This window comes from Mustelus asterias, chromosome 29 (genome assembly GCF_964213995.1).
Source record: "Mustelus asterias chromosome 29, sMusAst1.hap1.1, whole genome shotgun sequence".
NCBI classification, from domain to species: domain Eukaryota; kingdom Metazoa; phylum Chordata; class Chondrichthyes; order Carcharhiniformes; family Triakidae; genus Mustelus; species Mustelus asterias.
Window position 1 is genome coordinate 11,909,044 of NC_135829.1, and position 27,578 is coordinate 11,936,621.

Below are 27,578 nucleotides of genomic sequence, written 5' to 3' on the forward strand. Positions count from 1 at the left end.
TGTCTGCATGGGTTTTCTCCAGGTGCTCTGGTTTCCTCCCACACGCCAAAGATGTGCGGGTTAGGTGGATTGGCCATGCTAAATTGACCCTTATTGTCAGGGAGATTAGCTAGGGTAAATGCATGGGGTTATGGGAATAGGCCTGGGTGGGATTGTGGTTGGTGCAGACTCGATGGGCCAAATGGCCTCCTTCTGCACTGTAGGGATTCTATGATCTATAGGAAAAAGTAGTAAATTGTAACTTACTACTATTATTTTGGTACCTTATCTTCCCCACCCACACATTAATCTCCTGCTCCTTATTTTTAAATAAGACAATTGATTTCCTCTTTTAGTTCCTCACTTGCCCGCTATCCCATCATGTTATTCATTGACTGAGAGATCTGTTAGGTTACCTGCCCCATTGATTTATTATTGTCACATGTATTAGTATGCAGTGAGAAGTATTGTTTCTTGCACGCTGTACAGACAAAGCATACCGTTCATAGAGAAGGTAAGGAGAGGGTGCGGAATGTAGTGTTACAGTCATAGCTAGAGTGTAGAGAAAGATCAACTTAATATAAGATAGGACCAATCAAAAGATGATCTCCATCTTAAGATGCCCTGTATCTTAACACTATTCCATTAACTTTGGCTGCAGGCCATGAAAATGCCAGATTTAAAATTATTCATCGGGCCAGCATCTACTGCTTTGCGCCGCAGAGAGTTCGACATCTTGAAGAAAATGAAGAACTGTTCCTTGACTTCTCTCCTGAATGGATTGCCCCTGACTGTAAGGTTACCTCCCATTGCCCTGGACTCCCCCACCACTTGCAGTTTCTCGGGGATTTCTTCCAGTCTCCTGCTGTAATCCTCAGCAGGACAGTGGGGCTGCACGGTGGCACAGTGGTTAGCGCTGCTGCCTCACAGCGCCAGGGATCCGAGTTCAATTCCGGCCTCAGGTCACTGTCTGTTTACACATTCTCCCCCGTGTCTGCGTGGGTTTCCTCTAGGTGCTCCGGTTTCCTCCCACACTCCAAAGATGTGTAGGTTAGGTGGATTGACCATGCTAAATTGCCCCTTAGTGTCCCAAGATGTGTAGGCTCGGGGGATTAGTGGGATAAATACTTGGGGTGATGGGGAACAAGTCTAGGTGGGATTGCCCCTTGGTGTCAGGGGGATTATGTAGGGTTACAAGGATAGGGCCTGGATGGGATTGTTGTCGGTGCAGGCTTGATGGGCCGAATGGCCTCCTTCTGCACTGTAGGGATTCTATAATTCTATGGGCCCTGGGTGGGATTGTTGTCAGTGCGGGATTGTTGTCAGTGCAGGCTCGATGGGCCGAATGGCCTCCTTCTGCACTATAGTGATCTTATTGCCGGAATTTTCCTACCGTTCATGCCAGCCGGATTTTCCCATCCCGCTGCAGTGAATGGATATTTGAGTTGCCGTCTTCACTGCTACGGGAGGATGGCATGGATGCGTGGTAAAATTGCACCCAATGACTCAATGAACCCTGGCGAAATGGCTGGCATTCCCTAGGGAAATGTTGACTAAGCCAACTTGAAACTCTAGAAAGTTATCATCTGAAGTCTGGGTTGATAATTCAATACAGGTTACTTATTGCAGATGTCAAAGGCCGAGTAAAGTTTAAAGTTTATTTATTAGTGTCACAAGTAGCCTTACATTAACACTGCAATGAAGTTCCTGTGAAAATCCCCTAGTCGCCACACTCGGGCGCCTGTTCGGGTACACTGAGGGAGAATTTAGCACCTCACCAGCATATTTTTCAGACTGTGGGAGGAAACTGGAGCACCCGGAGGAAACCCACACGGAGAACGTGCAGACTCCACGCAGACGCTGACCCAAGCCGGGAATCGAATCTGGGTCCCTGGCGCTGTGAGGCAGCAGTGCTAACCACTGTTGGCAAGAGGAAGCACTTCTTCACACAAAGGGTAGTGGAAAGTTGAAACTCAACCCCCAAAATGCACTTCAGTGCAAAGCTAAGACTGGTTGATTTTTGTTCGGCCTGGCCATTAAGGCTTATGCGACTAAAGCAGGAACTTTGGGTTAGGATTCTGTGCCTCATCTAACTGAACGTCAGCACAGGGTCAAGGGGCTGAATGGCCTTTATCCGCTCCTGAGTTCTTTCAATGGTTTAAACTTTAGAGGGTAAATGAACACTTGCTGCTAGTGCTAATCACTGTGTCACCGTGCCGCCCTATGGCAGCAGAGTATGGCAGCATACCGGTTAGATTGTTGGACTGGTAGCCCAGAACATAATCCACAGAGCCTGAGTTCAAATCCCTCTGAAGCAATTTGAGGTGAGCATGTTTACAAAAAGTTGTTTGTTGAAAAGCTGGATAAAGAAAGCAACTACAAAAACCATGTTTGCCCTTTCAAGAAGAAAGTCTACTCTTTTGACTCAGTGTAGTCTCACACCAATAACTTTAATCTGCCCTCTGAAGTGGCCTAGTCATATTAATTTGTCACAAGGAGCACATTCCCCCAGCATCCCTTAAACCTTTAAGGCTTAAGGTGAGAGGGGAGAGATACAAAAGGGTCCGGGGGGGAATTTTTTCACACAGAGGGTGGTGAGTGTCTGGAACAAGCTGCCAGTGTTAGTAGTAGAGGCGGGTACAATTTTGTCTTTTAGAAAGCATTTAGATAGTTACATGGGTAAGATGGGTATAGAGGGATTATAGGCCAAACGTGGGCAATTGGGCCTAGCTTAGTGGTTAAAATAAAAAGGATGGCATGGATAAGTTGGGCCGAAGGGCCTGTTTCCATGCTGTAAACCTCTATGACTCTCTATCTACGGCAACTAGCGATAGTCCATGAATAAAAGCAAAATATCGCGGATGCTGGAATCCGAAACAAAAACATAAAATGCTGCAAAATCTCAGCAGGTCCAACAGCATCTGCAGAGAGAGAATAGAGCCAACGTTTCGAGTCTGGGTCATCCTGACTCACAACATTGGCTCTATTCTCTCTCCACAGATGCTGATAGTCAACGAATGTCGACCTTGCCGGCAATGCTCAAATTCCTAGAATGAATTAAATAGCAAGTCTGGCAAGGGGGAGTGTCGGGAGTGTAGGGCGCAGTGTAGGGAGCTCTGGGGAGGGCGGGGGGGCGGAGTGTAGGGAGCTCCGGGGGGTGGAGTGTAGGGAACTCCGGGTGAGTGTTGGGACCCTCGGGAGGAGAGGTCCTGAGGATAAAACTGCGACAACAGGGGCAAAACACAACGGGCGAAATTCTCCGGCCGCGCTGGTCTAAAAGCCGGAAACCGTCAATGGGGTTTCACATTGTCCAGAACCCGCGCGCTAAAATTCCAGCGGCAGGCGGGCTGGGAGAATTCCGGTCGACAATTTATTCTTGGGCATTTTTATGAACAAAGCAATCTTTCTCTTTTAGCATTCCCCACTGACACAAACGACTTGAGCAAGTTTTAGGCATTACAGGGCTAGCCCAAACACTGATGAATGGCCACTGAGCAGAGAGGGTTTCTCTCTCTCTCCACACATGCTGTCTGACCTGTGTTCTTTCAGCATTTTCTGTTTTAGTTCTTTGTGGCCACAGACAGTTAATATAGACCAAGATACTCTGCAGACAAGGAAGGCTATTTAAAAGCAAGGTTACTTAGGAAAAACATGCTTGTAAACAAAAAAGATTTATGTAAAAACCACAGAATCCCGACAATGCAGAAGGAGGCCATTTGGCCCTTTGAGTCTGCATTGACTCTCCGAAAGAGCATCTTACCCTGGCCCATCCCTCTACTCCATCCCATAACCTTATGGATTTACTTTGGTTAATCCACCTAACCTGCATGTCTTTGGACACTCAAGGGGTAATTTAGCATGGCTAATCCATCTAACCCACACACCTTTGGACACTAAGGGGCAATTTAGCTTGGCCAATCCACCTAACCCACACATCTTGGGACATTAAGGGACAATTTACCATGGCCAATCCACCTAACCCACACATTTTTGGACACTAAGGGGCAATTTAGCACGGCCAATCCACCTAACCTGCACATCTTTGGCCACCTAAGGGGCAACTTAGCATGGCCAATCCACCTAACCCACACATCTTTGGACACTTAAGGAGCAATTTAGCACGGCCAATCCACCTAACCTACACATCTTTGGAGTGTGAGAGGAAACCGGAGCACCTGGAGGAAACCTATGCAGACATGGGGAGAACGTGCAGACTTCACACAGACAGTGACCTGAGGCCGGAATCGAACCCAGGTCCCTGGCGCTGTGACATCATGCCGTTGTTTGAAGAAATCCACAAAATAATTTTTCATCACATCTTGGGCGGGATTCTCCAGGGCGGGAACCAGACCTGCCCTGGTTCAATCTACCAAAATGCATCACCTTGTATTTGTCTAAATTAAACTCCATCTGCCATTCGTCAGCCCACTGGCCCAATTGATCAAGATCCCATTGCAATCGGAGGTAACTTTCTTCACTGTCCACTATGCCAGCAATCTTGGTGTCATCTGCAAACTTACTAACCATGCCTCCTATATTCTCATCCAAATCATTAATATAAATGACAAATAACCTGAGAAAAACAAACTTGCAGGGCCACAGTTCATTTCATTTATTAATCACAAGTAGGCTTACATTAACACTGCAATGAAGTTACTGTGAAAATCCCCTAGTCGCCACACTTCAGCGCCAAACAAAATAGGGATAGAGCTGGGCTAATGGGACTGGCTAGATCGTTCTACAGGGAGTCGGAATGGTCTCAATGGGATGAATGGCCTCCTTCTGCACCATAACTGGACCAGTGGGCTGACGAATGGCAGATGGAGTTTAATTTTGATAAATGCGAGGTGATGCATTTTGGTAGACTGAACCAGGACAGGACTTACTCAGTTAATGGTAGGGCGTTGGGGAGAGTTACAGAACAAAGAGATCTAAGGGTATATGGTCATAGCTCCTTGAAAGTGGAGTCACAGGTGGACAGAGTGGTGAAGAAGGCATTCAGCATGTTTGGTTTCATCGGTCAGAACATTGAATACAGGAGTTGGGACATCTTGTTGAAGTTGTGCAAGACATTGGTAAGGCCACACTTGGAATACTGTGTACAGTAGTGGCCACCCTATTATGGAAAGGATATTATTAAACTAGAAAGATTGCAGAAAAGATTTACTAGGATGCTACCGGGACTTGACTTATAAGGAGAGGCTGGATAGACTGGGACTTTTTTCTCTGGAGCGCAGAAGGCTGAGGGGTGATCTTATAGAGATCTATAAAATACTGAGGGGCACAGATCAGCTGGATAGTCAATATCTTTTCCCAAATGTAGGGGAGTCTAAAACTAGAGGTCATAGGTTTAAGGTGAGAGAGGAGAGATTCAAAAGTGTCCAGAGGGACAATGTTTTCACACAGAGGGTGATGAGTGTGTGGAACAAGCTGCCAGAGGTAGTAGTAGAGGTGGGTACAATTTTGTCTTTGAAAAAGCATTTAGACAGTTACATGGGTAAGATGGGTATAGAGGGATATGGGCCAAATGCGGGCCATTGGGATTAGCTTAGGGGTTTATAAAAAAAGGGCGGCATGGACAAGTTGGGCCGAAGGGCCTGTTTCCATGCTGTAAACCTCTATGACTCTATGACTATAACGATGCTAAGACAGAGGATGAACTATGAGAAGTCGTGAACGCACTCTTTTCCTCTGGCACACCAATAACTTACAGCCCCCATTGTATTCTAACAATGTCATCCAGAACCCCCCCACCCTCCCGCCGACCCAACTAGTTAAGTGCAAAATGCATTTGATAGATGGCCAAGAAGTTTCAACAATGCGTGGACATACTGCAACGATAAATTTTGGCGCTCGGAAGAGAGGGTGTGACTTGGAAAACAAATGATGCTGAACGCAATGACTTAAATCGGAATAAATAACTTTGAATGAAGTACATATCTGAAAGGTGTGGGTCGGAGTCAGTGGTGGGATGGGGGAGGAGGAGGGCAGTGGGTCCAAGTTCGAGACCAAACCCCATGTAGGTTTGTCATGCTCCATCTTTGGACAGAGGGGTCGGTAAACCGTAGAGGCCCAGTCCCGTACTGCAGTGCTAATCTGGAAGCAACAACGGCAGAACCTATACTCTATCCAGTTGGAATGAAGCCTAGTAGCAAAGAGCGAAGGGGGGAGGGAGGAAAGAAATTCAAACCAAAAAAAAAGACCCAAGTAAGGGTTTTTTTTTAAGAAAAAGAGTCTTTAGCTCCTATTCCCTGAAGAATCTCGCAACATTATAAGCAAAATGTCAGGTTGCAACAACAAAACAAAAAGCATAATAAAAATTACCATCAGTTCTGCAACACTTGAAAATGGAACGTTTAACACTCACCTAACAGAGACAGAATTCTCTCCATAAATTTCCTTCACTGCTTCAATGTCTGCATCGAGCTGTGGGTGTCGGTATAGATCAGCTGCACAGCTGCCCTATAAAAACAGACACACACTAATATATTGCTGGTTTGTCTGAGAAAGAGCTGTCACTGTGGGCATTGCCGACATTTCGGCCTTCCTAGGGTTCCGGCCAGCTCAGTCGCTTCCGTCTCCTCGCTGTCTCATTCTCGCTTTTTTATTTGTGTATGTTCCCCCCTCTCTCTCTCTCCCGTCTGTCTCTCACTTCTTTTTTCTGTCTGGGCTCCAGTGATGTGTATGGTGTTTGAATTCAGCGTTAAAGGGGAAAGCCCTTACTCGTGGGTTTTTCCCAGTACCCACGTTGGGAGGTATTATGTGTGCAAGTGGGGCGGCCATCAGAGGGCAATTAAAGTTTTAAAGTTTATTTGTTAGTGTCACACAAGTAGGCTTTCATTAACACTGCAATCAAGTTACTGTGAAAATCCCCGAGTCGCCACACTTCGGCGCCTGTTCGGGTTCACTGGGGGAGAATTTAGCACGGTCAAGGTACCCTAACCAGCACGTCTTTCGGACTGTGGGAGGAAACCGGAGCACCTGGAGGGAACCCACGCAGACACGGGGAGAACGTGCAGACTCCACATAGACAGTGACCAGAGCCAGGAATTGAACCTGGCGCTGTGAGGCATGTGGTAAACCACTGTAAAGCTTATTGCCTATGTGTGTGTGACATGCCTGGGCATGCCCCTGCCAGAGACTCCTCCCCCCCCCTGGTCCAGGTATAAAGATGACTGCTCCCAACCCCCTCTGCCTCAGTCGCCGGACCAGTTCATCAGCATGGGTGTGCTCCAAGTCTTTTGCGAATAAAAGCCTATTTGTTCTTGCATACAAACTAGTCTTTGCTTGATTGATAGTGCATCAAGGCAGCAGTGCTAACCACTATACCACTGTGCCGCCCCAATTTACTCTGCAAGAGCGCCCTGAGTCATTCCATGGGTCTGATCAATTTGCTCTATCTACAGCAGTGTGAATCTCCCCCACCGCCCCCCCCAACCCACCTGTTCCCACTGAACCTCTGAAAAAGTTAGCCCAACTTGAGAGGCTGGCATCTTTTCGTAATGCAACACATCCAATAACTGCCTGCGGTGTCCGGGTTTCTTTCATCTGTACATTTTACTCTGGTCAACATTGACCTAATTTTTTTCTTTATTCATTCGTGGGACATGGGCGTCGCTGGCTGGCCAGCATTTATTGTCCATCCCTAGTTGCCCTTGATTGATACAACTGAGTGGCTTGATGGGTCATTTCAGGGGGCAGTTGAGGGTCAACTACATTGCAGAGCTGTGTGTGTGAGTGTGTGTGAAAATTGCTTTTTCCCCTGCAGAGGTAGATCCCATACATTGATCAGAAAGTGTTCCAGTGGGACTTGTGGGACATGGGCGTCGCTGGCTGGCCAGCATTTATTGCCCATCCCTAGTTGCCCAAGAGCAGTTGAGAATCAACCACATTTCAGTGCATTTATGGGCAGTGCACAATGCAGCTACTGTGCATCGGTGGTGGAGGGAGTGACTGTTTGTGAATGGGTGCCATCCCGGATGGTGTCAAACTTCTTATGTGTTGTTTGAGCTGCACTCGTCCAGCCAAGGAGAGATTTGTGCCTCGTAGATGTTGGACAGGCATTGAGGTCAGGAGGTGAGTTACTCACCAGAAGATTCACAGACTCTGACTTGCTCTTGTAACGACAGTATTTATATATTTTTTATTCATTCATGGGACATGGGCGTCGCTGGCTGGGCCAGCATTTATTGCCCATCCCTAGTTGCCCGAGGGCAGTTGAGAGTCAACCACATTGCTGTGACTCTGGAGTCACATGTAGGCCAGATAAGGATGGCAGATTTCCTTCCCTAAAGGACCGGATAGGTTTTTTCCAACAATGGTTTCATGGTCATCAGTAGATTCTTAATTCCAGATACTTTTTAATTGAATTGAAATTCCACCATCTGCCGTGGTGGGATTCGAACCCGGGTCCCCAGAACATTAGCTGAGTTTCTGGATTAACAGTCTAGCGATGATACCATTAAAGTTTTTAAAGTTTATTTATTAGTCACAAGTAAGGCTACATTAACATTGCAATGAACTTACTGTGAAATTCCCCAAGTCGCCACACTCCGGTGCCTGTTCGGGTCAATGCACCTAACCAGCATGTCTTTCAGAATATGGGAGGAAACCGGAGCACCCGGAGGAAATCCACGCAGACATGGGGAGAACGCGCAAACAGCACACAGTAACCCAAGCCGGGAATCGAACCTGGGTCCCTGGTGGTGTGAGGCAGTAGTGCTAACCACTGCTGCCCTGTGGGAGGAAATATGAGGAAACCCAGGCAGACACATGAGGCCATCGCCTCACCAAACACCAAAACAGGCCATTCGGCCCATCCGGGCTATGCCAATAGTCTGTGCTTCACAAGAGTAGACTCCCAATGTAATTCGTGACATGCTTCTATCCTTTTCTCCATCATGCGCAAACCTGAGTTCCACCTTTAGTTTCTTCAGTTCACTGGCTGAAGGGGTCAGCTCCGACTCACAGAGCCATGACCTCAACCTGGGGTAAGGTAAGGAGGTCAGTCCTGAATTCACCCTAGCCAGAATAGTGATTGTATCTGGCATTAATCTCATCTGCACTGGCTGACCAACCAGCCAACCAGCCCTCCCACGAAGTATGAATTGCTGTGACGATGTACACTTTCACGTGTAGTCTGGAGCTATGGATAGCGATGACAGAGGCTTTAGTATTCTGTCTATCACACGGCTGACCAGGAGTGCCAACCACTCTGGCCGCCTGCCCTTGGTGCGTGTTGGAAGGGTTTGGGCCATGTTATAAAGGCACCTTCCTTGGCCAGCAAGTCCTTGAGTGGGACTCGAACCCAGAGCTTCTGGCTCAGCGGCAGGGAGTCTACCCAGTGCTTCACAAAACATCCTTCCCCTTAAATATATTCATGCTATCTAAATCAACTATTTCACATAGTGTTCCAAGCCACATTCTCAAGTTTCCCCTGAATTCCTATTTGGATTTATTCGTCACCATCTTATATGGGGCAGCACAGTGGTTAGCACTGCTGCCTCACAATGCCAGGGACCGAGACCCGAGGCCGGAATTGAACCAGGATCCTTGGCGCTGTGAGGCAGCAGTGCTAACCACTGTGCCATCCTGGCAACAATCCCACCCAGGCCTTATCCCCATAAATCCACATTCTGTTGGAAAATGGGTGCAGACTCGATGGGCCGAATGGCCTCCTTCTGCAGTGTAGGGATTCTATGATTTCTGACCTGCCAGTTTTGGACTCCCCCCACAAATGAATAAGTGTTCTCTATGTTTAGCCTATAATAACACTTCATAATTCTAAACACCTCCATTCGGTCATCCCCCTCGGGGGAATCTTTAGAGATGCAATGCGTTCATGCCGTGCATACAACTTCGTCTGAAAAACCTGCGGGAATTCCATGCATGCTCCCTTACCAGTATTGCTGTAAGATTATCATTATTCACCGCAATAATACTGGGGCTTAAAGGGTTAAATCATAAGGATAGCTGGACAATCTTGCATTGCCTTGAGTATTTTTTTAATTTAAAATTTTTTTATTTTATTAGTTTCACAAGTAGGCTTACATAAAGTCACTGTGAAAATCCCCTAATCGCCGCACTCCGGTGCCTGTTCGGGGACACTGAGGGAGAATTCAGCATGGCCAGTGCACCTAACCAGCACAACTCAGGTGTTCAAGACAGACAGTGACCCAAGACGGGAATCAAACCAGGGTCCCTGGCGCTTTGACGCAGCAGTGCTAACCACTGTGCCAACCACTGTGCCACCATGCTGCCCATGTGCCACTGTGGTGGACTGATTTGATTTGAGTTGTTATTGTCACATGCATTGGGAGACAGCGAAAAGTATTGTTTCTTGCACGCTATACAGGCAAAGCATACCATTCATAGAGTACATAGGGGAGAAGGAAAGGGTAGAGTGCAGAATATAGTTGCAGTTACAGGTAAGGTGAAGAGGAAGATCACTTTAATATATCATCATAGAATCCCTACAGGGCAGAAGGAGGCCATTCAGCCCATCGAGTCTGCACCAACCACAATCCCACCCAAGCTCTATACCTATGGTAGAACCACTCAAAAGTCTGATGAAGAGAATGTTTAGAAGCGTTTTAGAGTTCAGTTTTGAAAGCACACAACAAGAGTACAAAGATGGAATTGGAGGGTATGCTGGGAACAGCTCGTAAGATATCGCCTCACTCCGGTACCATCTTTTGTTTTGGCTGTTACTAGTCAGCACTTGTTGCCCATCTCTAATTGCCCTCAATCTGCCTTCCGAGCAGAATAGAATTGCAGTACAAGTGAATGAGGACATTGAATGGAAAATACCGGGTGGAATCTTGTGAGGGTGACAGGGGACCCATCTGGACAGCCAGCAAGAGTCCTGCGTCACCTCTCTTAGGGAAGGTCCACCTGCGCCACTCATGTCACCTGTCAGGCCAGCTGGGATCAAAGACCCAGGGACACAGGTCCCCGCACGGCGAGAGCTGCCAGCCAAACCCGAGGCTTGGCGCCCCTTTGGCACTCAGTAGTGCCACTGGAAAGGCGGTGGCTGCTGCTGGTAACTACAGCCACCCGAGGCCATGGATCGAGGAGTGACGCAGGTGGGTGGTGAGTGATGGTGGGAACGGGGTCGTGGGGAGGGTGGAAGTGATTCGACCACAGGAGGTCATGAGGTTTTCAGCCGGCTCACCCCCCTCCCCCACCAACCTGCCCCACCCCCCAACTACCTGCCACCTGGTTCCTCAATTAAGCACCAAATGCTTTTGGGTGGCACGGTGGCACAGTGGTTAGCACTGCTGCCTCACAGCGCCAGGGACCCAGATTTGATTCCCGTCTTGGGTGAATATGTGTGGAGTTAGCACGTTCTCCTCGTGTCTGCGTGGGTTTCCTCCGGGTGCTCCGGTTTCCTCCCACAGTCCTGGTTAGGTGCATTGCCCATGCTAAATTCTCCCTCAATTTATTATTCATTTGTGGGACATGGGCGTCGCTGGCTGGCCAGTATATATTGCCCATCCCTAGTTGCCCGAGGGCAATTGAGAGTCAACCACATTGCTGTGGCTCTGGAGGCACATGTCACCAGGTAAGGATGGCAGATTTGCCCATCTCTAGTTGCCCTTGAACTGAGTGGCTTGCTAGGCCATTTCAGAGGGCAGTTGATAGTCAACCACATTGCTGTGGCTCTATTCATTCGTGGGACATGGACATTGTTAGCTGGGCCAACATTTGTTGTCCATCCCTATTTGCTCTTGGAGAGTAGTTGTTGTGGCTCTGGAGTCACATGTGGGCCAGACCAGGTAAGGACGGCAGATTTCTTGCCCTAAAGGACATCTGTGAACCAGGTGGGTTTTTCCGACAATGGTTTCATGGTCATCAGTAGATTCTTAATTCCAGACTTTTTTTTATTGAATTCAAATTCCACCATCTGCCGTGGCGGGATTCGAACCTAGGTCCCGGAACATTAACTGAGCTTCTGGATTAATAGTCTAGCGATAATACTACTAGGCCATCCTCCCCGAACCTGACCAGGTGCCGGAGTGTGACGACTGGGTGATTTTCACAGTAACTTCATTGCAGTGTTAATATAAGCCTACTTATGACACTAATAAATAAACTGAACCCGTGAGTCTACAAGTGACCCCGTACAGATCTGCTTGTCACACTCCCTGCCTGGGGTGGCCACCTTGGGTGAGTACCATTGGTGGGATGAGGCTTCTACGTAAGCATTAATTGCCCAATTAGGACCTCAATTGAAGACGGGGCAAGAAGGTCATTCATGAACCTTCTTCCCACCTGAGCTACAATCAGGGTGGGCGCAAGAAGGGAGCGGGGTCCCCACTGACTATCTAATCAAACATCCCAATCAGCAACTCCCCACAGAGGGAAGGCCCAAGTATCTACCCATCCATGCTGATTTTTGAATCATGTCACAGGATTCACATCATTAAGGGGCTGGTGATTTGCTCCAAAACCTCCGTGTCAACAAAACAAGGTTAAAAGTGAATTCTGTTGACAGTTATCTTAAATCTTAAGTCTCATTTATTACCTGTCATTTTGGAACTCTGAGCAGGCAAATTATCCCGTCATGTGTCTGTTACAACACCTCAACGATCTCTATCATTTTATGAATTCAATTACAGAACTGCTTTGGCATTTTTGCAGACACTCAGCATGGGTCAAGTCTGGCGGTAAATATATTTTGGGAAGTGAGTGTAAAATTTAAAAGGAGCTGCATGCTGAATGTATTGCTATGTTACTAGTCAGTCACCTAAGCCATTGCACACAGGAAGACAGGAGAAATTCTAGCCGTTAAGAGAACGGGCGGCATGGTGGGACAGTGGTTAGCACTGCTGCCTCGCAGCGATAGGGAACCAGGTTCAATTCCGGCCTTGGGTGACTGCCTGTGTGGAATTTGCATGTTCTCCCCGTGGGCTTCCTCCGAGTGCTCCGGACTCCTCCCATCGTCCATAGATGTGCAGGTTAGGTGCATTGACCATGCTAAATTGCCCCTTAGCATCCAAAGATGTGCGGGTTAGGTGGATTGGCCAAGCTAAGTTGTCCCTTAGCGTCCAAAGATGTGCGGGTTAGGTGGATTGGCCAAGCTAAGTTGCCCCTTAGCGTCCAAAGATGTGTGGGTTAGGTGAATTGGCCAAGCTAAATTGCCTCTTAGTGTCCAAAATTGTGCGGGTTAGGTGGATTGGCCATGGTAAATTGCCCCTTAGTGTCCCAAGATGTGCAGGTTAGGTGGATTGACCATGATAAATTGCCCCTCAGCATCCAAAGATGTGCAGGTCAGGTGGATTGGCCATGGTAAATTACCCGTTAGTGTCCAAAGATGTGCAGGTTAGGTGGATTGACCATGATAAATTGCCCCTCAGCATCCAAAGATGTGCAGGTTAGGTGGGTTGGCCATGGTAAATTGCCCCTTAGTGTCCAAAGATGTATGGGTTAGGTGGATTGGCCATGCTAAATTGCCCCTTAGTGTCCAAAGATGTGCAGGTTGGGTGGATTGGCCATGCTAAATTGCCCCTTAGTGTCCAAAGACGTGCAGGTTGGGTGGATTGGCCATGCTAAATTGCCCCTTAGTGTCCAAAGACGTGCAGGTTGGGTGGATTAGTGGGGTAAATATGTGGGGGTATAGGTATAGGGTCTGGGTAGGAAGCTCTGCCAAACAAAAGTTGGTGCAGACTCGATGGGCTGAATGGCCTCCTTCTGCACTTTAGGGATTCTATGATTCTAATTGGAATTAGAAGGCAGGAGTCAAGTGGATTACACCAGGGAGACATAATTCTGTAACTTTGTACAATTCTGCCCTTAAGTTTCTAGAATAGTTTTATTTTATTACTATATAGAGCTAAGTGCTAAACTTATAATGATTTAGTAATAGAATTGGTTGGAAGAGTTTCCCTAACAAGTTGAGGGACAAAGGTGGCACAGTGGTTAGCACTGCTGCCTCACAGCGCCAGGGACCCGGGTTCAATTCCCGGCTTGGGTCACTGTCTGTGCGGAGTCTGCACGTTCTTCCCGTGGTGTCATGGGTTTCCTCCGGGTGTTCTGATTTCCTCCCATAGTCCGAAAGATGTGCTGGTTAGGTGGATTGGCCATGCTAAATTGCCCCCCCTTAGTATCAGGGGGTTAGCAGGGTAAATACATGGAATGGAGCCTGGGTGGAATTGTTGTCGGTGCAGGCTTGATGGGCCGAATGGCCTCTTTCTGCACTGTAGAGATTCTATGATCATTCTAAATTAAGGTGCTACAATGCCAGGTGCTTGTACTTAAAGCTAAATATCTTTACACCGGTACTTTCCAAGATTAATGTGGACGTCGGACTTTACGGTGCGAAATGTTGATTAAAAAAAAGTGACCAAACATAATAGAATGTGTGCAAATTGTGAAGGATTAATAATGGGATGACCCAACTTAATCGAATTGCTGTTTGAAAGTTAACAATTGAGTCACAGATGTGTCACACCATTGAAATAAAGTTGTTTCTTTTTCTAGAATGGTCAGTTCAACTCTTCCTCTTTAAGTAATTCAGGTAATGTTGACATGACAATTTGTTTGCTCTCATTATGCATTTGTGCCGGTTGTAAATGCTCGATACTCCAGCACACAGTCACTCACACAATATAAACGCACTAACAATGAGGAGTCCGCTGAGCTTCCCTGTGGCAATTCAAATTATATTCAGAGACTCTGAGATATTGTGCATTGCAAGAGGATTCAACGAATACCCTTTTACCCATTACTTAAGCCCAGTTCTATATTCATAGAATCATAGAATCCCGACAGTGCAGAAGGAAGCCAATCAACCCATCGAGTCTGCACCAACTCTCCATCAGAGCATCTTACCCAGAAGCACCCCCCACCCTATCCTCGTAACCCCACACATTTAACCCACTTATCCCCCTAACCTGCACATCTTTGGGCATTAAGGGGAAATTTAGCATGGCCAATCCACCTAACCCGCACATCTTTGGACATTAAGGGGATATTTAGCATGGTCAATCCACCTAAACTGCATATCTTTGGACACTAAGGGTCAATTTAGCATGGCCAATCCACCTAACATGCATATCTTTGGACACTGTGGGGCAATTTAGCATAGCCAATCCACTTAACCAGCACATGTTTGGACACTAAGGGGAAATTTAGCATGGTCAATCCACCTAAACTGCATATCTTTGGACACTAAGGGGCAATTTAGCATGGCCAATCCATCTAACCTGCACATCTTTGGACACTAAGAGGCAATTTAGCATGACCAATCCACCTAACCTGCACATCTTTGGACTGTGGGAGGAAACTGGAGCACCCGGAGGAAACCCACATAGACATGGGGAAAACTCCAAATAGGCCAAGGTCAGAATTGAACCCGGGTCCCTGGCCCTGTGAGGCAGCAGTGCTAACCACCGTGCCATCGTGCCACCCCAACCATACAGTGAAAATAGATGGTTCAAAATTAATCCACAACATTTCCCAGACTGTGCGAGTTAAACAGAAAGTGAAGGAAAATTGAAATTGTAATTAAACAATATTAAACTTCAGACGTCAAAGCCTATTACAACCTTTTGAAGGGCCTAAAATGTCCATACAATTTCAACAAGCCATCTGGTGTCACATTAATATACTGAGTCACCACATCTGATATTAAATTTGGTTTTTTTTTTGCAATTGCTCCCTTTCACCAGACGTTAACCGCAGTATATTTGAAATCAAATCCTATTTCAGCTCAATTGTCCCCTGGCAAATGAACACTGACCTTTAAGAGAACTCTAATGGAATAAAGTCAATCAACAGCAGTTACACAATAAACAAAATGTTGAATGCTCTCACAAGCAGAGAGCTTTACTGTGATCTGTCCAAAGGATGTCCTACCTGTTGGGTTGATATTTCTGACTGGGCCATCTCATGTATCTATTGGAAAGGAAGCACTGTATTATTTTTAAGCAATAGCTGTCCAGTACTTTAATAACAAATCATCAAGGTTCAAGTGTAGAAGGGAGAAGGTGTTTACGCGGGAGAATGGGCAATGTATTTCTTCTCGTAAGCAGACAACAACATTATCCCTAAGAGACGTGTATGACATTTTATCTGTCCCTGAGAAATGTATGCATCTATTACTACTTGCCACTAAGTGAGCTCCCTACTCTCTGTTATCCTATGTAGGACGTCAGAGGTGAATCTAGAAGAACTCCCTTGCTCAAAGTAAGTTATCCAATATGCTCTTTTGTCCTTTTAAGATGTGGAGATGCCGACGTTGGAGTGGGGTGGGCACGGTAAGAAGTCTCACAACACCAGGTTAAAGTCTAACAGGTTTATTTGGAATTAGAAGCTTTCGGAGCGCTGCTCCTTCATCAGGTGAGTGGAGAGGTGGGTTCACAAATATGGCATATATAGGCAAAGACAATATACAATTGCAAGATAATGGTTAGAATGGGTGTCTCAGCAGGATGCGGGTCTTTATCTGTAAAGACTCGCATTCCAACCATTATCTTGCAATTGTGTCTCTGTCTATATATGCCGTGTTTGTGAAACCTACCTCTCCACTCACCTGATGAAGGAGCAGCACTTCGTGATTCCAGATAAACCTGTTGAACTTGTGAGGTTTCTTATTGTGCCCACCTCAGTCCAACGCCAGCATCTCCACATCTTAAGATGATAAGATAGCAGATTGGCTAGCTTACTTTAACCTGGTGTTGTGAATCTTGTTTTCATTATAAAATTTATTGATTAGTGTCACAAGTAGGCTTACATTAACACTACAATGAAGTTACTGTGAAAATACCCTAGTCGCCACACTCCGGCGCCTGTTCGGGTACACTGAGGGAGAATTAAGCATGGCCAATGCATCTAACCAGCACGTCTTTCGGATTGTGGGAGGAAACCCATGCAGACACGGGGAGAAGGTGCAAACTCTGCACAAACAGTGACCCAAACCGGGAATCGAACCCGGGTCCTTGGCGCTGTGAGGCAGCAGTGCTAACCACTGTGCCACCGCATCGCCCATCATCATGAGAGCATCATAGTGTGTATCATTCTGCTGCTGAGTTGCAACATTATATAAAATGGCCCGTCATTTTAAACCCACAGGGCGGAATTTTCCCGTCCCGCCCGCCGCGGGAATTGTAGCGGGCGGGACAGGACCATGCAAATGTCCGTTGACCTCGGGTGGGATTTTCCGGTCATGGGGTGAGCGCGGCCGGAAAATCCCACCCACAGAGTCCAATAATTGCTGTAGATCCAGGGGTCAGTTTGAGGTTAATTGCATGAGATGGGGTGGGGGGGGGGGGAGGAAGGGGGGGTGGGGTGGGCGCGGGGGGGGGGGGGGGGGGGGGGGGGGGGCGCGGGGGGGGGGAGGGAAATTTGCAGATTGATGGGTACCTGGATGTTTCTAGCTCCAGATCAGAAGGAACTCATAGGAAATGACTGACAGTCTTTCAACATTTTATTTCCATGTTTTACCAACTTGAAAGTCACATTCCAGACCTGACACTATTCACCGTGTAGTGGCTCGCTGGCTTGTATTTTTGACTATGTAATCGATCTGCAATTTCCCATCCAATTTAGCAGCAAGATTTAAAGGTGTCGCTTTCCATCTCAGATTTATCGATAATCTAGATTACAAACAGTCGCCTTGAACGTACACCTTGAATATCTGAAAAGGGACACCATTGCTGAAGTTTTTCATCTTGCACTCATCACGCATGACTTTCAGCACTGGTGTGATGCCAGTTGCTGGGTTCCGATTGGCTGATCAAATTAAAAACCTGTTTCTCTGGCTGTTCCTGACAGGTCGTGTCCAGCTCTTGCTCAACCAACCCACGCTTGCAAAACCCAAAACAAAAGAAAAGTACCACTGAATGTGATTCTGTTACTGGACAGCACCTTCTGAACAATCCTGATTGCGCTAATAGCTACACTAACAACCAATATAAGATAATGGGTGACACGGTGGAACAATGGTTAGCAGTGCTGCTTCATAGCGCCAGGGACCTGGGTTCGATTTGCGGCTTAAATCACTGCCTGTGTGGAGTCTGCACGTTCTCCCCGTGTCTGCGTGGGTTTCCTCCCAAAGTCCAAAGATGTGCAGGTTAGGTTGATTGGCCATGCTAAATTGACCCTTTGTGTTAGGGAGATTAGAGGGCAAATACATGAAGTTATGGGGATTGGGCCTGGGTCGGATTGTTGTCGGTGCAGGCTCAACAGACCGAATGGCCTCTTTCTGCACTGTAGGGATTCTATGATTCTATCCCACAAAGTCATAGATTCTCTGGAGCTTTGTCCACATTTATTGAAGATTCCATTGATGTTATCATGGGTTTCCTCCGGGTGCTCCAGTTTCCTCCACAGTCCGAAAGACATGCTTGTTAGATGCATTGGCCGTGCTAAATTCTCCCTCAGTCTACCCGAACAGGCGCCGGAGTGTGGCAACGAGGGGATTTTCACAGTAACTTAATTGCAGTGTAAGCCTAATTGTAACACTAATAAATAAACATTAGAAAGTAATCAGTCAAGCTCATAACATGGCTCATTTACATTCACTAGAAGCAACTTACCTTCATAAAGTCCTCTGCAAACAAAAGGAATATGTTCAAGCCTTGAGCCCTGCTGTTTAAATTGCCTGAGAACTTGGGGAGTCTGTAGTTCCCCGTTTCCTTCTCCATGGCAAAGTCACAGAAAATGAGAACTGACTTTCCCAACTAAGCAACACGACTTATCTCCTGTAGTATTACATTTGGATTTTGGCATTCTTGCCTTTGTTCTTATCATAGAATCCTGAACAGGGCAGAAGGAGGCCATTCGGCCCATCACATCTGCACTGACCACAAACTCACCCAGGCCCTAATCCCAGGCATTTACCCTAGCTAGTTCCCCTGACATTAAGGGACAATTTAGCACGGCCAATCAACCTAACCTGCACATCTTTGGACTGTGGGAGGAAACCGGAGCACCCGGAAGAAACCCACGCAGACACGGGGAGAACGGGCAGCCTCTGCACTGTGCCACCGTGCTACCCTATTCTGCGTTTGGGTACTACTTCTATCTGGGGAGTGCCATTTCTGAACTGGGTTTGACGATAATCTGGGTCCCACTTTGTTTTAGACTACTCAAAGATCAGTAGGTGAATTCCTTTGATTATCTATCAGCTTCCTTCAGGTCATCTTACAACAGGTCCAGCACCGGCAAAGAATATGCGCTAATCCCTGGACCATTAGTTGTCACTTTTTTTTCATGGGACATGGGCATTGGCGGCAAGGCCGGCATTTGTTGCCCATCCTTCTTTGCCCTCGAACTTAATGGTTTTCTCACCCATTTCAGAGGGCACTTGAGAATCAACCACATTGCTGTGGCTCTGGAGTCACAAGTAGGCCAGACCAGATAAGGACGGCAGATTTCCTTCCCTAAAGGACATTTGTGTACAAGATAGGTTTGTAGAATCATAGAATACCTCAGAATTCAGGGGAGGCGATGGCCTAGTGGTATTATCGCTAGACTATTAATCCAGAAACTCAGCTAATGTTCTGGGGACCGGGGTTCAAATCCCGCCATGGCAGCTGGTGGAATTTCAATTCAATAAAACATACTTAGAATTAAGAATCTACTGATGACCATGAAACCATTGTCGATTGTCGGAAAAACCCATCTGGTTCACTCATGTCCTTGAGGGAAGGAAATCTGCCGTCCTTACCCGGTCTGGCCTACATGTGACGTGGAGATGCCGACGTTGGACTGGTATACACACAGTAAGAAGTTTAACAACACCAGGTTACAGTCCAATAGGTTTATTTGGTAGCAAAAGCCACACCAGCTTTCGGAGCTCCATGCCCCTTCTTCAGGTGAGTGGGAATTCTGTTCACAAACGGGGCATATAAAGACACAAACTCAATTTACATGAATAATGGTTGGAATGTGAATACTTACAACTAATCAAGTCTTTAAGAAACAATTTTGTTTAAGAAACAGTTTTGTTTCTTAAAGAGTTGATTAGTTGTAAGTATTCACATTCCAACCATTATTCATGTAAATTGAGTCTGTGTCTTTATATGCCCTGTTTGTGAACAGAATTCCCACTCACCTAAAGAAGGGGCTTGGAGCTCCGAAAGCTGGTGTGGCTTTTGCTACCAAATAAACCTGTTGGACTTTAACCTGGTGTTGTTAAACTTCTTACTACATGTGACTCCAGAGCCACAGCAATGTGGTTGACTCTCAATTGCCTTCGGGCAACGAGGGATGGGCAATAAATGCTGGCCCAGCCAGCGACGCCCATGTCCCACAAATGAATTTTTAAAATTCCTACGGTGCAGAAGGAGGCCATTTGGCCCGTCAAGCCTGCACCGACCACAATCGGCTTTATCCCTGTAACCCCACATATTTAACCTACTAATCCCCCTGACACTAAGGAGCAATTTAGCATTGATAGTCAACCTGATCCGCACAGTTTCTGGACTGTGGGAGGAAACCGGAGCGCCTGGAGGAAACCCACACAGACACTGGGAGAATGTGCAACCTCCACACAGGCAGTGACCCAACCCGGGAATCGAACCCTGCACTGTGAAGCAGCAATGCTAACCACTACGTCACCGTACTACAATGAATGTTCATGATTAACATTACTGAGGCTAGTTTACAATTCCAGAATTTATTCATTGAATTTAAGTTCCACCAAAGTTTAAAGTTAAAGTTTATTTATTAGTGTCACAGGTAGGTTTACATTAACACTGCACTGAAGTGACTGTGAAAATTCCCAGCTGTGCATGGTGGGATTTGAACCCATGTCTCCAGAGTCTTGGCCTGTTCCTCTGGATTCCTAATCCATTTGCATTACCACGACACCACCACCTCCTCAGTAATGGATAAGCCAGCTTCTTGTCTCCTCACAATAGCCCCATTTGTGGACTGCAGTACCAGTCTCCTAACATTACAACAGGTTACAAAATAATGACACAATGGAGATTAGAAGGATGAGGGGGGATCTCATTGAAACTTACAGAATACTGAAAGGCCTGAATAGAATGGACATGGGGAAGATGTTTCCATTAGTCGGAGAGACTCAGATCCAAGGGCACAGCCTCAGGGTAAAGGTGTGACCCTTTACAACCGAGATGAGGAGGAATTTCTGCAGCCAGAGGGTGATGAATCAGTGGAATGCATTGCCGCAGAAGGCTGTGGAGGCCAGGTCATTGAGTGTATTTAAGACAGAGATAGATAGGTTCTTGATTGGTAAGGGGATCAAAGGTTACGGGGAAAAGGTGGGAGAATGGGGTTGAGAAACTTATCAGCCATGATCGAATGGTGAAGCAGACTCGATGGGCTGAATGGCCTCATTCTGCTCCTATATATCCTGGTTTTCCTCTTTTGTTCCCATTTTGCCCTCTTCTTAGTTTTGCAGGAAGTCTCCTCCCTGTTAACCATAATTACTTTGCCGGGTCTCTGAAATATTCTGAATATTAATCACTCCATTAAATTCTGCTCTATTGCTTCAGAGGTTATTAAAATCAACAAACATTTTCATTCATAAAAACATCAGTGGAATCTTCAATAAATGTGGACAAAGCTCCAGAGAATCCATGACTTTGTGGAATAGAATCATAGAATCCCTACAGTGCAGAAAGGGGCCATTCGGCCCAATGAGCCTGCACCGGCAACAATCCCACCCAGGCCCAATCCCCTGCTAATCCCCCTGTCACTAAGACCAGAATTTTACCGGCACGCCCGCCCCGATTCCGGGGCATTCTCCAATGGCCTCGGGTGGGATCATACGAACCTCGGGCGGAGGTGCCGGAAAAACTCCGCCCTAAGGATCAATATAGCATGGCCAATCCACCCAACCTTCACATCTTTGGACTATGGGAGGAAACCAGAGCACCCGGAGGAAACGCACGCAGACACGGGGAGAATGTGCAAACTCCACACAGACAATGACCCGAGGCGGCACGGTGGCACAGTGATTAGCACTGTTGCCTCAGAGCGCCAGGGACCCGGGTTCGATTCTGGTCTTGGGTGACTGTCTGTGTAGAGTTTGCACATTCTCCCCGTGTCTGCGTGGGTTTCCTGCAGGTGCTCCGGTTTCCTCCCACAGCCCAAAGATGTGCCGGTTAGGTAGAGTGGCCACGATAAATTGCCCCTTAGTGTCAGGGGGACTAGCAGGATAAATATGAGGGGTTATGGGGATTGGGCGTGGGTGGGATTGTGGTTGGTGCAGACTCAATGGGCCGAATGGCTTTCTTCTGCACTGTCGGGATTCTCTGATTCTATGAAACCGGAATTGAACCCGGGTCCTTGGCGCTGTGAGGCAGCAGTGCTAACTACTGTGCCACCGTGCCGCCCTCTTCTCTTATCTTTTTACAGAGATGTCCATTAATTACTTCCACCCAGAGATAGGAATTAATTTAAGATTCAGCTACATCTTATAAAATAGATAATCAAATATTTTATTATGTTCATTTCTCAGTGATAACTTGATTACTCTAACAGTGCACTTCTTCCTGGTTTTTCTGATCCATACTGGACCCCAGTACAACAGTGAAACAAAACCAAAATACTGCGGGTGAAAAATAAAATGTTTTGACAGAAAATGTTGGGAACACAAGGCAGGTTAGATATCCACCGTGGAACGAGAAACACAGTTAACGTTTCAGGCTGACAAATACTCTTCAAATCTGTGTTGAGTTCTGATCAAAAGTCATTGACTTGAAGATTGGGCAGAAATTTACTAACTACCCAGTCCAAAGACGTGTGGGTTAGGTTGATTGGCCATGCTAAAATTGCCCCTTAGTGTCCTGAGATGCGTAGGTTAGAGGGATTAGCAGGTAAAATATGTAGGGATATGGGGGTAGGGCCTGGGTGGGATTGTGGTCAGTGCAGACTCGATGGGCCGAATGGCCTCTTTCTGCACTGTATGGTTTCTATGATTCTACCCAGATAGTGAGAACAATGCAGCAGGTCTGGAGGGGGAAACAGTGGTTCCCCAGTGGCAAGTTTAAGTTTAAGCTTATTTATTAGTGTCACAAGTAGGCTTACATTAATGCTGCAATGAAGTTACTGTGAAAATCCCCCCGTCGCCACACTCCTGGTACATTGAGAGAGAATTTAGCACGGCCAATGCACCTAACCAGCACGTCTTTCGGACTGTGAGAGGAAACCAGAGCACCCGGAGGAAACCCACGCAGACACGGGGAGAACGTGCAGACTCCGCACAGACAGTGACCCGAGCCGGGAATCGAACCCGGGCCCCTGGCGCAGTGAGGCAGCAGTGCTAACCACTGTGCCACCCTGCCATCCTCACAGGCTGTAAGAAAAATGGGCTGCCAATTTGCAAACTTTAGGATCTTGAGCGGAATTCTCCGGTTTTGCTCACACCCTGCTACCACTGCCAGCGAGATCGGAGAATTTAGTGCTCGGCCAAATCTCTGTTCACAGTGCTGGTACTGGATAATCCCAGCCGCAGGCGTGGTCAGAGAATTCCAGTTCTTATCTTTTTTTATTCATTCATTGCCCATCCCTCGTTGCCCTTGGAGGGCAGTTGAGAGTCAACCACATTGCTGTGGCTCTGGAGTCACATGTAAGCCAGACCAGGTAAGGATGGCAGATTTCCTTCCCTAAAGGACATTAGTGAACCAGATGGGTCTTTCCGACAATCGAGATTCCTAATTCCAGTTTTTTTTTTATTGAATTCAAATTTCACCAGCTGCTGTGGCGGGATTTGAACCTGGGTCCCCAGAACATGAGCTGAGTTTCTGAATTAATAGTCTAATGATAATACCACGAGACCATCGCCTTCCCAATTAATTACAGCACTGGAATTTTGCCAATTGTGGTCCAGGCCCCTAGTACGTGTGGAATCCACCAGGTTAATGGACCTCCCTGCTGCAGCCCAGAAGGACCAGACGCACACTAGCCCAAACTTTGGGAAGCAGGAAAAGCCCCAGTGCTTTCCCTGAAGGTGACATCCACTCTCCAACCCCAATCCCACAGTCCTTTTAAAATAAAACTAATTTCCTCATCTGGACCCCCCCCCTGAGGTCACTTACCTGCCTCAGCAGCACCCACCTCACCGAGGAGGGTTGCCCAGGCTTCAGAGCTGTGGACCCTCTGATTGGATCGACAGCATCAGGAGCCCACATATTTTCCTTAAATGGTTGGACCAATCACTGAGCTAGTCCCGTTGCCGCGAAGTGCAGGCTTGGGGCGCATTTTTTGCCTGGACATCGGGATCCTGCAACCCGAAGTCAAATCCAACCCTTTATCCCTCTTTCCCATTCTATTTACCGACCAGCCAAGGATATCTAGCATTTTCAGTCCAAAGATGTGCAGGTTGGGTAGATTGGCCATGCTAAATTGCCCCTTAGTGTCCAAAGATGTGTAGGTTAGATGGATTGGCCATGCTAAATTGCCCTTTAGTGTCCAAAGATGTGTAGGTTAGATGGATTGGCCATGCTAAATTGCCCTTTAGTGTCCAAAGATGTGTAGGTTAGATGGATTGGCCATGCTAAATTGCCCTTTAGTGTCCAAAGATGTGCAGGTTAGGTGGATAGGCCATGCTAAATTGCCCCTTAGTGTCCAAAGATGTGTAGCTTGGGTGGATTGGCCATGCTAAATTGCCCCTTAGTGTCCAAAGATGTGTAGGTTAGATGGATTGGCCATGCTAAATTGCCCTTTAGTGTCCAAAGATGAGTAGGTTAGGTGGATTGGCCATGCCAAATTGCCCCTTAGTGTCCAAAGATGTGTAGCTTGAGTGGATTGGCCATGCTAAATTGCCCCTTAGTGTCCAAAGGTGTGCAGGTTAGGTGGATTGGCCATGCTAAATTGCCCCTTAGTATTCAAACATATTTATGTTCGGTGGAACCAAAAGAGAAAATGCAAAAGTAAATTTCAGCATTTTCTCTTTTGGTTCAGATTCCAGCATCCGCAGTAATTTACTTTTATTATGTATGTTAGTGGATTGGCCGTGTTAAATTGCCCCTTAGCGTACAATGGTGTGCAGATTAGGTGGAACGCCCATGGTAAATGCGCGGGGTTACGGGGCTGGGATGGAGGGGAGGGCCTGGATGGGATGCTCTTTTGGAGAGTCAGTGCAGACTCGATGGGACGAATGGCCTCTTTCTGCACTGTCAGGATTCTACGATCTTGTGTTTATATTTCCAATTCTAATGTCTTTCTAACTTGTTCTTTGGGACAGCTGTATGTCCTTTTCTCCGCATCATTTCTGTAACACGCAGCTTGTGCAGGCTCCGTATGGGCCGAATGTGCCCCGGGGCTTCTAGGGTCTATTGAAAAACAAAGGAGAGTGCCCCAAGAGCCCATTCACTTTGGATACGGGAGTGCAAGAGTCCCCAGACCATAAGGCTATCAATTTAGGTCAATGGTTCTCACAGACATACATCCCAAAGGACATGCAGACATGCGTAACGCATGCAGCGACATGCATGCATGCAACCTCAAATGCTTTTTAACAAAAGAAAACACATCTATTAAGCTGTCAATATGGACGTTAATTGACTACCTAGATTGTGGAGTCTGACTTTCATGATGACTGTAATGAAAGGTACTTCCAGCCTAGTTGTTTTGCCTCTGCATTGTGGATGATTTAAGCAGTAATGCTTAAAGTAATGAAACATTCCTGACTGAAAAAAGCTTTTAAAAAATGTCCCAATGGAGTTCCCACAGAAACATAACAAATTCAGTCAGCTCTGATGGTTAACTCAGAGAGTATAATTGACGTTAAGCACATGGACAATCTAAGTGTTATATGTGACCTAATTCCTACTACACTACACTTGGACCAAATCAAGTTTGTTTCTCGTCAAGCGTGTTATAAATTCTCATGCTCCCAAAGGAAGATCCTTTTCCCCATTGGGTATCTGCATTGATAGTTTGGCAACGGTGTCCAGTGTGCAATCCGCATCATGGGCTTTTTCTCAAAGGAAACGATCAGTTCGGGCAGCATGGTGGCACAGTGGTTAGCACTGCTGCCTCACAGCGCCAGGGACCCGGGTTCAATTCCAGCCTCGGGTAACTACCTGGGGTGGCATGGTGACACAGTGGTTAGCACTGCTGCCTCACGGTGCCAGGGACCCGGGTTCAATTCCAGCCTCGGGTAACTACCTGGGGTGGCATGGTGGCACAGTGGTTAGCACTGCTGCCTCACAGCGCCAGGGAGCCGGGTTCAATTCCAGCCTCGGGTAACTACCTGGGGTGACACGGTGGCACAGTGGTTAGCACTGCTGCCTCACGGTGCCAGGGACCCGGGTTCAATTCCAGCCTCGGGTAACTACCTGGGGTGGCATGGTGGCACAGTGGTTAGCACTGCTGCCTCACAGCGCCAAGGAGCCGGGTTCAATTCCTGTCTTGGGTCACTGTCTGTGAGGAGATTGCACATTCTCCCCGTGTCTACGCGGGTTTCCACCGGGTGCTCCGGTTTCCTCCCACAGTCCAAAAAAAAGACGTGCTGGTTAGGTGCATTGGCCATGCTAAATTCTCCCTCAGTGTACCCGAACAGGCACTGGAGTGTGGCGACTAGGGGATCTTCACAGTAACTTCATTGTAATGTTAATGAAAGCCTACTCGTGACACTAATAAATAAACTAAATAAAATGGAATGGGTAAAAGGTGCCCGAGGACTGAATGTTTTGGAGTAAGGAGATTGCAGAGATGACACGGTGGCACAGTGGTTAGCACTGCTGCTTCACAGCGCCAGTGAGCCGGGTTCAATTCCAGCCCTGGGACACTGCCTGTGTGGAGTTTGCACGATCTCCCGGTCTCTGCGTGGGTTTCCTCCGGGTGCTCCGGTTTCCTGCCACAGTCCAAAGATGTGCGGGTTAGGTGGATTGGCCATGTTAAATTGCCCATTAACGTCAAGGGGATTAGCAGGATAAATACATGGGGGTTACGGGGACAGGGTCTGGGTGGGATTGATCTCGATGGGCCAAACGACCTCTTCCTGTACCATAGTGCTAATGTCAGCCTACTTGTGACACTAATAAATAAACTTTAAACAGTGTGATTGCTTGAAGTGAAAATCAATTTGCAAACACCCCAATTGAACCATTTTGCTAACCTTTGCAGGTACTGGACAATATGCAGAATTCAGGCAGTTTGGGGTCTGGGTTGTCCAAGAACAAAGAACAGTACAGCACAGGAAACAGGCCCTTCGGCCCTCCAAGCCTGTGCCGCTCCTTGGTCCAACTAGACCAATCGTTTGTATCCCTCCATTCCCAGGCTGCTCATGTGACTATCCAGGTAAGTCTTAAACGATGTCAGCGTGCCTGCCTCCACCACCCTACTTGGCAGCGCATTCCAGGCCCCCACCACCCTCTGTGTAAAAAACATCGTCACCTCCGACCTGGGAAAAAGCTTCCCACTGTTCACCCTATCTATACCCTTCATAATCTTGTACACCTCTATTAGATCTCCCCTCATTCTCCGTCTTTCCAGGGAGAACAACCCCAGTTTACCCAATCTCTCCTCATAGCTAAGACCCTCCATACCAGGCAACATCCTGGTAAACCTTCTCTGCACTCTCTCTAACGCCTCCACATCCTTCTGGTAGTGCGGCAACCAGAACTGGACGCAGTACTCCAAATGTGGCCTAACCAGCGTTCTATACAGCTGCATCA

General features: G+C 47.2%; 1 protein-coding gene across 1 annotated transcript in view; it reads right to left on the minus strand.

Annotated features, from left to right (window-relative positions):
• parp6b (poly (ADP-ribose) polymerase family, member 6b) overlaps nucleotides 1-27,578 on the minus strand; it is a 111,869-nt gene that overhangs the window by 50,953 nt on the left and 33,338 nt on the right. Inside the window, exons 5-6 of the mRNA XM_078200007.1 lie at nucleotides 15,838-15,876; nucleotides 6,347-6,441 (exon numbers count right to left, since the gene is read on the minus strand). Coding sequence (XP_078056133.1) covers nucleotides 6,347-6,441; nucleotides 15,838-15,876 — 134 coding nt within the window. The remainder of the gene's footprint in view (nucleotides 1-6,346; nucleotides 6,442-15,837; nucleotides 15,877-27,578) is intronic.